At 48.3% G+C, this 13304-nt stretch overlaps 1 protein-coding gene across 7 annotated transcripts in view; it reads right to left on the reverse strand.

Moving 5' to 3' along the window:
- The window catches only part of LOC139050283 (calcium permeable stress-gated cation channel 1-like), a 148374-nt gene that overhangs the window by 45889 nt on the left and 89181 nt on the right, over positions 1-13304 (reverse strand). For all 7 annotated transcript variants that reach the window (XM_070526499.1, XM_070526498.1, XM_070526500.1 and 4 more), the window contains 5 exons: positions 13145-13182; positions 11544-11683; positions 9684-9735; positions 6344-6455; positions 4639-4712 (listed from right to left, as the gene is read on the reverse strand). In XM_070526499.1, coding sequence (XP_070382600.1) covers positions 4639-4712; positions 6344-6455; positions 9684-9735; positions 11544-11683; positions 13145-13182 — 416 coding nt within the window. The remainder of the gene's footprint in view (positions 1-4638; positions 4713-6343; positions 6456-9683; positions 9736-11543; positions 11684-13144; positions 13183-13304) is intronic.

The following is a 13304-nucleotide window of genomic DNA, read 5'->3' on the forward strand; positions in this document are numbered from 1 at the left end:
CTCTTAAACATTTACTCACTAATTAAATTAACAAGCGTGATGTCAAGCGCGCAGAAGAAAACAAAGACATCTCCCCCGACTACCGCGGATAGTCGCCGTCAAAAAGCTGGAGTGAAGAAGCACGGCAGCAGGAGCGAGCGAATCGACCTTCGTGCTGCCTCTCCCTTCAACGCAACTAAGCGGCGGAAACACAGGGCACACGGAGCTATCAGCACTCAGTGTACTCTGTCCCCACCGCAGATCACTTTCAAGATAGGGCCCACGCGGCCGCGCCATACGCACCCACCACCGGAGTAGATCCCCCTCTCGCCGCAGGGTGCTTTGCGCGCGACGGAATACGGCGGGCTTCCCTCCCACTTTGCTCCCACGCGCGCGCGAGATTGAGTCACCGTTGTCGGCTCACCCTCGCAATCTTTCACTCGCACACACGTCACACGGCGCGCGGTGACGTTGTTATCACCCTTGAACTTTATACTGAACATTACGGCAATGGTGACGACGACGGCAGAAGTGCGCCGGGAGTGTCCATATAATTACCATCACAATAAAACATAGGCGGAAAACACGGTGCGTGGCTATGAACACGTAGTAACATGCGCAGATCGGTTGACTCATGCGACAATATTATATACGTGGCGAGGGTACGACGCGGCACCTATTGGTTGGCGCGACTGATGGCGAGATCAGTCACGGAGCAGACGCCAAATCTTTGCTTACACCGAGTACCAGAGCGTGCGGGGGGATCACCACGAGTTTTGTTTTGTCTTCTGTTGACATGAGTGCTATGGTAATGTTACATTGTCTATCACTCATATTTCGCCGCCTTTCCCGTGTCCACCAGTGCTGCCAACTCTAAATAAAAAACCGCTAGTCGAGACCTCAAAAGCTCTAAAGTCTGCGATACGAGCACCCGAAATCCCCTAAGAACCCGCTAAATGCACACAATTAACAATCACAATAAAGCCCAAAATATGTTTAATTGCGTCTATTTAACACCAAGTTAAAAAAACTACACTGGACAGAAGTCCGTTTCTTTTCGTCCATAATGGCATAAAATATATGATATATCAATAAAACAAACATTTTTTTTGTGCAAATGGGAAGTGCGGGAACGTATCGCGAAACGAAACTAAATAAATTTGCCTACATTTACTGGCTGGGAAACAGGTTGAACTATCAGGTACTGATTAAGAAAAAAAAACAGAAAAATGTCTCCTATTTCATCTTGGTTCGTCATCTGTGTGCATTTGTTCGCTGGCGTGGCGGGGCCTAGAGTTGGTGCCATCGCTAAAGCCGTAGATTTCTAACGTGCCGATCTTGCGAACAACGCAGTCCGGCAACATGTTACTGAAGCGCAATTTATCATTGAGCATTCAGATAGCCCGAAGTCACAACTCCAGATTGGGCGCAGACGAACGCGGCGAGGCTTCCTTCAGCGGCGCGTCACATGTGAGACATCTTTTGTGGCAATTGCAGTGTTACCAGCCTACGGGAGAAAAACGCTGCACACAGCCGTTATATGTATCTCCGTGGCAGTAACAGTGATATCACGTACCACGCCAGAGTGATGGACTAACGGACGATGTGTGTGTGCTGTGTTACGTGCTATCTCTCTCTCTCTCCCTTCCCCATCTTTCATCCCCCCATCCCGCTCCCATGTGTAGGGTAGCAAACCGCGGTTGAGCTAAGCTGGTTAACCTCCCTCCCTTTCCTTCTCCACTTCTTCCTTCCTTCCTCCTTCCTTCGTGGCAGGGCGCACGACTCAATCGGCGTGCTTTGCCGAAAGTTCTGCTTTGCGACAGCGCCACATTACTCGTCTCGCGTCAGCTGGAATTTCCGTCAACGAGTATCTAAGCACTGACCGCTGTAACTATCTCTTTTCGAATACTTAGACTCATTTCACAAGCAGCCATTTCACGAGGCAAAATCAGCTGAACCAGCACCTGCGAAAATGGCGAAGGATGAAACCGCAAACAAGTGCCGAAATTGCTATAGAGCTATATTTCAGAGTAGGCATGGAGACAGAGGAGGTAATGTGAAGCACACCGTTTGAGAATGAAGATAATTCATTCTTACTTCCAAGGGGACATGGATAAGCTGATTGTTTACGACACGTTAAGTATACGAATGATTGCAGAAAAACTAAACGTTGGTACCGCCGAGACGCTGTCAAAATTACATAAAAGTAGCTATAGAAGCCACCCCCTGCAAGATAACAAATTTTCCCGCAAGATCCTAACAAACCGCTAAGTTGGCAACACTGGTGCACACACGCCGAGTTGCCTCCTAGTGCTGCTGAGAACGACGTCGCGGGATCGATACCCGGCAGCGAAGCGCACATTCCCACAGAGCAGGCATGCAAAAACGCTCGTCTATACATCGATTCAACTGTACATTATTGAACCCAAGAGGGTAGGAAATAATCCGGAGCCCTTCACTACGACGTGCCCCAAACTCACTGTGCCGTTTCGGAACTTTAAACGCTATGATTCTTTTTCCGTGCAAATGTTTGCTCCTTGTGAATAAACCATTCGTTGATAGTCAGCGCTTGTGTTTTCCGCTTTTTAGAGCCCAGCTCTTTGGCGTCCGTTCCTGGGTTTCGCGTCGTCGTCGGCGTTGTCGTCGGCCTCGTAACCAGCTCCGCCCCCCTTTCATCCCCCCCAGCGCTAGCAGCGACCGACTGATACCGCTGGATGCCGCTGACGCCGCTAGAGAGTCAAGATAACGTGACTGCATAGAACACCGTCGCCGCCATGCAGAAAGAGGAGGAAAGGGTCCTCCCCCCCTGTTCTTGTGTGGCGGATAGGGTGCTCTTCAGTTGCCGACGCGCCGGTTATTTCACGTAGGCCCCGGCACGTCGACGAATACGTGACCACCTTCCCACGGCTAGACCTGGTTCTTAGCGCTGCGGAAGCGAGGGTATCATATTGTTTGTGTCGGCATCGGCGGCGTTGTCCCTGAAACCAACTCCGCAGCTGGGGTTGACTCACTATCGGCGTCAGCGGCATCAGTCAGTCGCTGCTATCTCTTCCCTCCTCCCTTTATCGTGTTGTCCGCTTGCTGCGCGCGCTTCTGCCCCCATCGTTTGCCGCTGGGTGTACACGCCTCCCCCCTCCCCCCTCTTCCTGCGAGTCTCCGGTTGTCAAAGCGCCGGCTCGAACTTAATTCCTTTCTTCGCTCCTCCTCCAATGCAACCCCTGTGCGGTGGCAATCAGAGAGCCAGATCGGTGGCGGCGGATCTGTATATGTGCACCGCCCGAGCCGAAATTGCCGCTGCCCAGCCGAATTGCCCGCTGCCCAATCAAGCATTGGTGTACCAAGTCGAACATATATCAGTCTATTTCTCCGACCACAAAGCTTCCTTCATGACTGTCAAGAACTGTTAGTGGAGTCTTTGTTAAAGGAATACGTGTGAAAAAAAAATTACCGACGATTACGTTACTTCCTAATGCGAAATTTGAGCGCAGCAAATAAGCTGTTTCACCTTTTCGATAGATTGAGGCAAAGAAATCGAGCAACACATGTATGCGCTATCACAGAATATTTTTTTTTATTTTTCACACGTATTCCTTTAACAAAGACTCCACTAACAGTTCTTGACAGTCATGAAGGAATCTTTGTGGTCGGAGAAATAGACTGATATATGTTCGACTTGGTACACCAATGCTTGATTCTCAAAGACGAGATCTATACAAGTGCCTCGCGAGGTTTTCACAGCCGTGGGACGCGTTACGAGCTAGAGGAAGGGGATGTTCTCCCGCATAAGTGTTAGGAAATTGCTGTTTGTCTTTATGTCAACATTAAAGTCCCCCACTACTAACATCGGTGTGGATCGATGGATGGTTAATGCGAGTTGCAGGAAGTGCACGACGTCTTTCGTGAGTGCGGTAGCGGACTCACGAAAGCGGTATCAGTCGGTCGCTGCTAGCGCTGGGGGGATGAAAGGGGGGCGGAGCTGGTTACGAGGCCGACGACAACGCCGACGCGAAACCCAGGAACGGACGCCAAAGAGCCATTTGTGTAGCCAGCCCTCCTCCACAGTCTCTCCTCCTCCCTTCCATCATCCTCCCTCGCCCGGAGAGCCGACAGCGCGCATGCGCGGCGGCGGAGCAGATTCGTCGGCGAGCTGGTTACGAGGCCGACGACGACGCGAAACCCAGGAACGGACGCCAAAGAGCCATTTGTGTAGCCAGCCCTCCTCCACAGTCTCTCCTCCTCCCTTCCATCATCCTCCCTCGCCCGGAGAGCCGACAGCGCGCATGCGCGGCGGCGGCGGAGCAGATTCGTCGGCGAGCTGGTTACGAGGCCGACGACAACGACGACGCCGACGACGACGCGAAACCCAGGAACGGACGCCAAAGAGCTGCGCTCTAAAAAATTCTGTGATATCGCATACATGTGTCGCTCGATTTCTTTGCCTCAATCTATCGAAAAGGTGAAACAGCTTATTTGCTGCGCTCAAATTTCGCATTAGGAAGTAACGTAATCGTCGGTAATTTTTTTTTATGTGGTTCCGTTGCCAGCCCTGTTTTATTTTTCAGACTATACCTTAAAGCGAGCCCCGAACGTCTGCACGCAGATATGCCGTTTCGCGTTATCGCATAAGGTATCTGCGAAACAGTCGAGGCAACTGCTTACCTGAAATGCTGCCGAAAAACTTCGGCGTGGCAGCTCTTTCGCGGAACGCCGACGATCATGAGGGTCCGGCTGACCTGCATGCGCGGCAAAGGAACGAGCGTTCTCTGTGCGTTATGTCGGATTATCAGAAAACGACAAATGCGAGATTCTGCAGAAAATATCAAAGACGATGCTTAATGAAATGATGATGGAAGCCTACGCTGCTTAGTTCCAGAGAACGCTTGTCCCCGTGCCTTCATTTCTTGCCGATAGTTACAGCATTCTAGTAGAAAACACAAAATGCACGTAGAAAACACAAGATATACAAATCGAAATTAGTACATGCGTGAATATCTAGGTTAACGGAAATTTTCTATATTTTTTGCACGATGGAAGAAAGTGGCAGTTTCTCCCGAAAGGCGTACCATTGATTGTCACAGCAAATAATTGGACAGGTATAGGCAGTAAGCCTGGTAGTTTTATCAGCTGTGAAACTGCTTCAGACTTTCGCTTACGAAATAAATTAACAAGCACGATGTCTCGCGCGCAAAAGCAAACATGAATACATGTCACTCGATGACGGCGGTCATTCGCTGTCGGAAAGCTGGCGTGATGAAGAGTGGCAGCAGCGGCGAGCGACTTTCCCTTCGTGGTTCCCTCTCGCTTCAACGCGAACCAGGCGCGCGAGAACGCAGCACGCATGAAGCCGCTGGCTATCTGCGGTCGGCTAGCCTTTGAACCCATCGCAGATTACCTCAAAGAAAGGACGTGTGCCGCCGTGCTAAGCCACGTCCTGCGCAGCCGCGGTTGGAGTAAAAACGGAGTCGCACTCTATGCCCTCATGTCCTGCCCTCTCCTGGCTCACGCGCTAAAGTCTTCTTTAGGCTTGTAGCGCAGCTCAGGAAGGGCAAAAAGGAAGGAGGTAGGGGTAATGAAAGGGCACGGAAAAGAGAGTGAGCTCCCTCCTTCCTTTTTGCTCTTCCTGAACTGCGCTACAAGCCTAAAACAGTCATGACATACCAACTCGCCCAAACTTCCACGCTTTTGGCGCTAAAGTCACTTAAACTTCGTAAAGTAGCGCCACGCTTTGAAGAATGCCGCCTCTTCCTCGCGCGCTCTGGCCGAGGCCAACGCCGCGTCGCTATTGGCCTAATAGCATCACGTGGGCCCTGGCGCCGTGCTTCAGCGCCATTTTCGCTCGAGGAGCGTCTATGGAGTGGCGAGGAGCGCATGTTGGCGCCGTTGCTACGCTCGAGCAATGTAGGTGGCACCACGGTCGAGGAGGAAGCGTGAAAGAGGAGAAACGAGGTGGAGCGAAGGCGGAGAAGGAGAGTGTCACTACTTTACGAAGTTTAAGGGGTTTTATCGCGCGCATGTCCCTGCTTCCTGCCTTGCGCGCGCGAAAAGTCGTCGCGCGCCCTCCCTGTCTTCCTCCCTTGCGTGTGCGAGAAGACGACGCCGCCGCACCGAGCTGTCATTCTTCTCGGCTCACTCTCGCGTGTTTTTCCTCGCACCAACAGGATACGGTGCGCGGCTGCGACCTCATCGCGCTTGGACTTTACACGATACATCACGGCGACGCCAACGCCGACAATAGCGGAAATTCGCCTGGAGTGTCCATGTAACTGCTATCGTAACAAAAGAAGACTACTATAAAAGAATGCGCTGCACAAATGATTCGTGCATCTAAATGGCCTCGGCGAGTGAAAACGCACGCAGCGCTTACCCGGCTCTCTTCCGGCCGGATGTGCAACTTGGCCGAGAAGTGGCGCATGAAGAGCACGCCCAGCGGCAAGAACAGGAAGCTGAGGATCACGTGGACCCACAGGCTTGACGCGCTGTTGAGTGGCATAGCGACGAGACGTCAGCGTGCGGCACTCACTACAAGCGTGGCTTGGCTTATGGCACTTGGCGTACACTGCGCATTTTACGGGGTGTTTCGTACATCTCGTTCTAAATACTTTCCACGCAAGGAAGATTCGATAATTTAGTGAGTTCCTCGTAATGGCCTTCACTAGAAAGGCTTACCTATTAATACGAATCGAATAAGTAGACACGCGACTAATTATTAAAATTAGACTAAATGACTTTTTTAGACGAAAGAAGTCAGACGATTCATCTCAATGCAAGAGCTGAAGCTCGTCATCTGACGAGATAACGATCAGCGGCAGGCGTGGAACAAGCTGACGCTGGCTATTTCTTGAGCATAGCTATCGAACGCCAGCCACTTTCGCTTAAAACCTACACTGAAAACACTGAAATGCCAAAGAACGCAGCCGTCCCGGCCTTAGAAGACACCCGTGAGTCATGCGTCTGTCTGCGTTACCATCAGGCGAGCATGAAGCTAGCGGCCTTGTCAAGCTGTGATCCGTCTTACAAATCCCCTGCACCGCAGCGCAAGGTGGGGATCTTGTCAGCCAATCAGCAACGAAATCCGGTTACGTAATCTGTGAAGGAGTAGTGCTCGTGCATCGTGCGCTGCCACTCCGGCGGTGACGTTTCCATTCAGTTGGCGTTACGAGCAGGACAACCAAACGTGGCACAACAGGGCCCCCTTCTTGCGGATGTCTTTTCTGATTGGTTGAGACGACCTGCAGCTCTCGCTGCCATTTACGGAGTATAGGTGTGAGATAAGAGTTTCAGCGGCTGATGTCCTCAGGGAAAGGAAAAAGAAAGAACATGAGGTCGCGAGCCGCCAAGTGCCGAATTAAGTAACGCAACTTTAACAAGAAACTAGTGCTGCAATGCGGGCTTGTTGATGTGCATAGCATCTTGGAATACTCATGCGCTTGGATCATTTGTTGCCATATGAAATGCAGTCTTCTTTGACGCTATGCCTACTGTACATTTCGTTGTATTGGAACTTCCTCAAAAAATACAACTACACGTACATAAGCATTATTTGCCGAGTATTTTCCAAAGCATATTGAGCGGATTTTTGTTTTTGCGCTTGTCAAGGCCATTTCAATTTTTACGGAACGGTGGAAAACCGGGCGCTTTGTTCATTCATTCAAACATTCCGTGTTTGCGTTGTCTGAAAATTGTTTTATTCAAAAACATTTTCCCAAAATGTTTTTATATCTTTCAATCCTTAGTACCGAGGTAAATATGCACAAATTATAGCGTTTTCGAGAAATTTCCCACAAAGGAACGGTCACGGAAAGAAACATGGATTTAGTTTTGTATGAGTGCCCCTAACGCTTACTATATCGTAAAATTTTATTTTCGCCGAAATGTTGCACGCAGGTGTAAAACAAAAGCCTGACTTTGGCAAAAATTCTATTTTAGCCAATGTTTAGACGTTGGCAACACACTAACGTGGCCCATGGAAAAGTACGCGGAAAAGTGCATACAAGTGAGAAGAAAAACTTCTTTTGCCCCGGAAAGTTTAATCGAGGTAATTTGCATTAATTCTCACCGAAAAAAAAGTTTTTTTTATATTTGAGTCCCCCGATTGCATTATTTTGGTTCGCACTTCAACTTTTTACCTCATAGCACATTGGCGGGAAATACAAACCAGGGTGGTGCAGATGGGATTGTGTGCGGAGTGGAATAAAAGCCGCGATAACCAGAATTGTGTACGAATTTACATCCCGAAGGCATGCCTATACTTAAGGTAGACCGACATTGCACCCTTCCGTGCAGCTGGAAGTATACATTTGCGACCCCGCTCGTGACCACACTCATGACTTGGTGGAGCGGGCCACAAATCGGTTTCATGAGCTTGAACTGGGAGCACCACTTACCCTACAGACGTTCAGCAACCATGAGGCCAGCAAAAGAGGAGGAATAAATTCGGTGAATAAAGTTAATAGGCAGCTTTGTGAACATATTTCACAAGTTCTTGGATATGTTTACTATTATTCCCGCTAGTTGGAGCCAGGCAGACAGTAGTCGACAAAGTTCTTGTTGAGACACACAGCAGAGGGCCTTTGTGACGTCAAGACCGAAGAAACTAATAAGTACAGCTGTTTATTATTTTGGGCACTGTGGTGCTAAAGTCCATAGTATTCCTATATTATTGACTGTGTTTGTTATCGCGTTTATATATGTATAATATACAAAGAATATAGTACGAAAAAAAAAAGAACAAAACCATATGCTGCGGGTACCTCACCCATTTTTTTAAGCAGCAAATTCAGTTTGTGCGTTCCGTCAAAGTGCTACGAGGTGAAGTCGAAGCGCGAACTAAAGTGCAATGGTGGGACTCAAATTCAAAATTTTGTTTTTCTTGGTGAAGACGTAAAATTTATTCTATTAATACTTATGCGGGCAAAGTTTTTACGCTTCTCAATCATATCCCATTTGCTGCACATTTTGCCTTGGGTCACCTTTGTGTGATATCAAGCTCTAAATATAAGCTAAAATAGCATACCTGCCAAAGTCAGGTTTTATTTTAGAACCTGGGCGCAGCACATCGGCGAATATAAAATTTTAGAGGATAGTAGGCTTTAGGGACAGCTCTAAGAACATAATTTCACGTTTCCTTCTATGAATGTTCTTTTTGTATAAAAAAAATTGCCCAACACGCCAAATATTGCGCATATTTACCTCGACGCTGCGCACTGAAAACACACAAGAATTCTTTGAAACGGTTTTGTAATAAAAAACGGTGTTCAGACAACGCAAAAACACAAAGTTTGAGAGAATACGTGACACGGTCGATTTTTAGCTAATTTTCGTTTCGCAACTGGTTTTCCGCCGTTTCGTGAAACTCAAATGGCCCTGAAGGGCGCAAAAAATGTTTGCTCTCAAAATACTTTGGGAAAATACTGTTAAAGGAATGCTTATATACGTGCAATTTTATTTTGTAATTTTATGAGAGAAGCGGATATTGCCCTAGCGCCACGGGTTGGGCCAGTTGGCGTGGAAAGACCCAGTAAGCAGTTTCGAGCAAACCGCATGACGCGAAACATTCATTCGGTATCGCAAACAAGCAGTGTTGGGCGGTTCTAAGAAAATGCCGGCTGGTCGCCTTCCTATCTTTGCAGTGCTATAAGACCCTTGTATTTGCACGTCTATTACACAACAAAGACATTATGAGCGGTGAAAAATTGCAGGCTTACTTTGGATCCATGTTGTTGAGGGTTGTATGGACAAACTTCCTGGCGTCCCCTTCTACAAAGAAAACGAAAGCAACATGCTCAAGCCATGTTCGAAGCTAGTGGTTGGTAATGCGCATTCCAAAGCAGAAGCTTGTCTATCAGGCTGACTGCGTGCACTCCATATAGCGCGGTATACAGCTATAACGTGGTACAGCTGGTCGAGGGAAATGAAGCCACAGCGTGTATTGGTGGAGTTGAATCTTGCACATCTCTGCTCGCGAACGACTTTTGCTGGCTATGAAGGCGAGCGACTCCTCCACAGCGTGTTAGTGCTCTAAACAGACCGCCAAGTGGCGACAAACCAGTAATCTATAAAATATCACGAGAAGAGGCAGACACCATCTTACTTGGAAGCGTCCAAAATGCACGGGTTGATATTGCGTGCCAGGAACAAACAAACAAACAAACAAACAAACAAACAAACAAACAAACAAACAAACAAACAAACAAACAAACAAACAAACAAACTAACTAACTAACTAAATAACCAACTAACTAACTAACTAACTAAATAAATGAATTGATAAGAAACCAAAAACTGCAACCTAGATATTTTATAAAATATACACTGATTCACAGATACTGCATTTGTTTTCACAAACACGTCATGCGGTAAGTAAAACAATGCTTTGTTTCACCCGTTAGAAGAAATGCACGGGCCCCTCATGTTATCTAGCAGCGATGCAATGCGATAGCATTTGCGATTTTTATTATTCGATGATCCCCAGAAGACAACAGGATCACACCGAGTGAATGTCTTCGCACCGCTCCGTTCTCTCCCGTCGACGTTTTCTCGAGTCCCTGCCTTGGCATGACGAACGGCTTCTTCGCCTTCTAATGTCGTCTTTTCCAAACGACGTATCTTCGATGCCCGAGGGCCTTCCCCTAGCATGCTGAGCCATTTTCCTTTCCTTTCATCTGTGCGCATCTCCTCCTTATTCCCAGCTGTTTCTGACAAACCACAACGACAAGCTCCCTTGCATGATCCGCAAAATTCTATCGAATGAAACGTGTACTTAATGACGGCGCTATTTCAAGTAGCGTGTCTCGCACGTGCGGCATACGGTTACGTAGCCCTAAGCATCTGCGTAGCTGAAAGCTGCCTGCCACTTTTTTTCCCCATTTGCCTCATATTTTAACACAGATTCTTCGGAGAAATGACAAAAATTTCTAAGCATCAAAAGCTGATAGCGATGCGTACATGAATGTGACAGTATAGCGTGCGACATGCTTCGGTGCATTACGGTAATTACTACGCGACAGCGCTTACGGTGTGGCTCGTTAGCCTTTGTGCGATTCCAGCTGGAATCTTTTCCCCGCGATTTGTGCTCGGCCAGCGAGTGGAACGCGGCGGCCGCCGTCTCTACACCACAATGCGATGCGCCAGCGTTTGCATTCGCCGCGCGAGACGACTTAACCCTCCTCGAACATACCCTCTCCTGTCGCATCTGGCGCGACTCGCTTTTCTAGCGCGTTACCAACGTTCACGTGGATGCGACGCGCTAGAAATGCGATGCGACATGCACGTAAACGTCGCTATATACACTGTAAAATAATTTACTCGTTCAAAAGTTAATAAGGGTGTAAATATGTCTATTTCACACCCTTACATTCAAAAGGGTGTAAGTGTGGTAGTCATAAATATATTTACACCCTTTCTCAAATCCTTCTCTTTTTCGCACCCTTGCGTCCAAGAAGGGTGTAAGGGTTCGAGTAATAAGTAGATTTACGCCCTTATTCAATTTTAAATGTGTGAATTACATTATATTGCACCGCTCTCAAGCGGCCGGCCCCACGTTATGTTGCTCCAGCGTGCCTCACCTATGTCGCCAAACACGTGTATGGGCAGGATGAGGCCGACGCAGAAGAGGCACACGATGAGCACAAGGACAATGATGTGCCGCTGGAAGGTGAGGTACTGCACGGCGTCCGGTCCGTTCTTCTTCAGGATGTGCCGGTCCCTGCATGTACATCGCGAACGGGAATCCCCAAGCCTGTCTTTTTACGCATGTGCTTGGTCAAGGAAGCTCGGAGCACGCGACGTGACGGATGAGCGGTGCTCAGATATGCACATTTTGATACGCGATAATCTACAGTACGCCTGACAATTTTGCACTACTCTTTCTTTCGTGCTCACCAGCAGTGCGTTTTGAAAGTTCAGTTAATGCGTGTAAGCGATCTCGTTCTGGTATTATACAGGGTGTAGCACGCATTGAACGTGCTACATAAAAACGTGGAGCATAAAAAATTGTAGAGCAACATGAGGAATTCCAGACAGCTTTCTAGCTGTGTCGGCAGTTTCTGACGTTGCTCTACAATTTTCTCATTGACACTTTTCATCTAATAATAATAATTGAGAAGATTAATAACTAATTAGGACTATAATTATATAATTAGGCGGAATGCAACAAGTGAGTATCTCCAAGCGATGGCAAACAACATGACCTTGGTTCGGTCGAATTTGGACCACCTGGGTTCTTTAACGTGCGCCTAAATCTAAGTATGCGGATGTTTCCGTATTCCACCCCTACCGACATGCGGCCGCCGTGGAGTCTTGAGTATGTCCAAGCGACGGCAAGCAACATTATCTTGGTTCTGTCTAGCTACGTGACATTTGCATATCTTTGAAGTCTGGATAAAGTTACGTGGTTATTAAGTGCACATGCGACGCGACGGTGGGCTGAGGGATCGCCTGTCGTAAGACCACAGCGTCGTGCCTCGGCCTAAATGATAACAAAAGTTCATTTTACTGCTTGCAACATTGATTGGGAAGCGCTGTTATACTTGTTATCGAGCTTAATGCACCGCGAGTGCAGTTTGCCGTAACTACCGTAACTTGCCGTAAATAAGGTGGCAAGTCCGGCACGATAAACGCTACGAACGTGCAACACCCTAATAAAGACACGCCGCGAAGGGATGGCGCTCAATAGCGCTCGAGCGGCACTGCAACTGCACTCGGCAAGGTACCGACTGGCGTTGCACAGTTCCGGAGCGCTTTCTCTTGTTGCGTACACCGTCCCAAACGCCACATTACGCGTCTTAAGAATCTGACTAGTGTCGCAGAAGCAAATCGAAGGCCGCCAGGGAAGTGAGAATATCGGCAATATCTCACGAATGTGTAAACGACGGGTCCTACTTAGTGCACTTCCAGGAGACCAAAATGACAGCGGGGACACCAAAGCTGGGACTACGGTGGTCAGTGGGTAGGGTCCACGTTAGTTACAGCTTTGATCCTCCCGCAGCTCCTTGGGTGCCCTGGATATCCTGTGCTATCCGCTATAATGTCAGGTGTTCTATTGGGGCCTCCGTTGGCCCATATCATAGAGCCTGGAGGCTGGTAACACAGACTACTGCAACACCAGTCAGAACGTTTCTCTGCGCAATAAAGGGACGTGCATACGATCAGGCACCGACGGACTCACTTGATCAAGAAAATAGACCACACCCAGCTGAGCAAGCCCTGAAATGCAAAAATGTTATGTTTACAAAAGGGCTCACAATGTACAACAGGCAGAACAGAGAAGCACATTGCTAAAGGCAACTTTGCCTCAAAAATTCTTATGATATAATGTGGCAACTGAA

This window comes from Dermacentor albipictus, chromosome 10 (genome assembly GCF_038994185.2).
Source record: "Dermacentor albipictus isolate Rhodes 1998 colony chromosome 10, USDA_Dalb.pri_finalv2, whole genome shotgun sequence".
NCBI classification, from domain to species: domain Eukaryota; kingdom Metazoa; phylum Arthropoda; class Arachnida; order Ixodida; family Ixodidae; genus Dermacentor; species Dermacentor albipictus.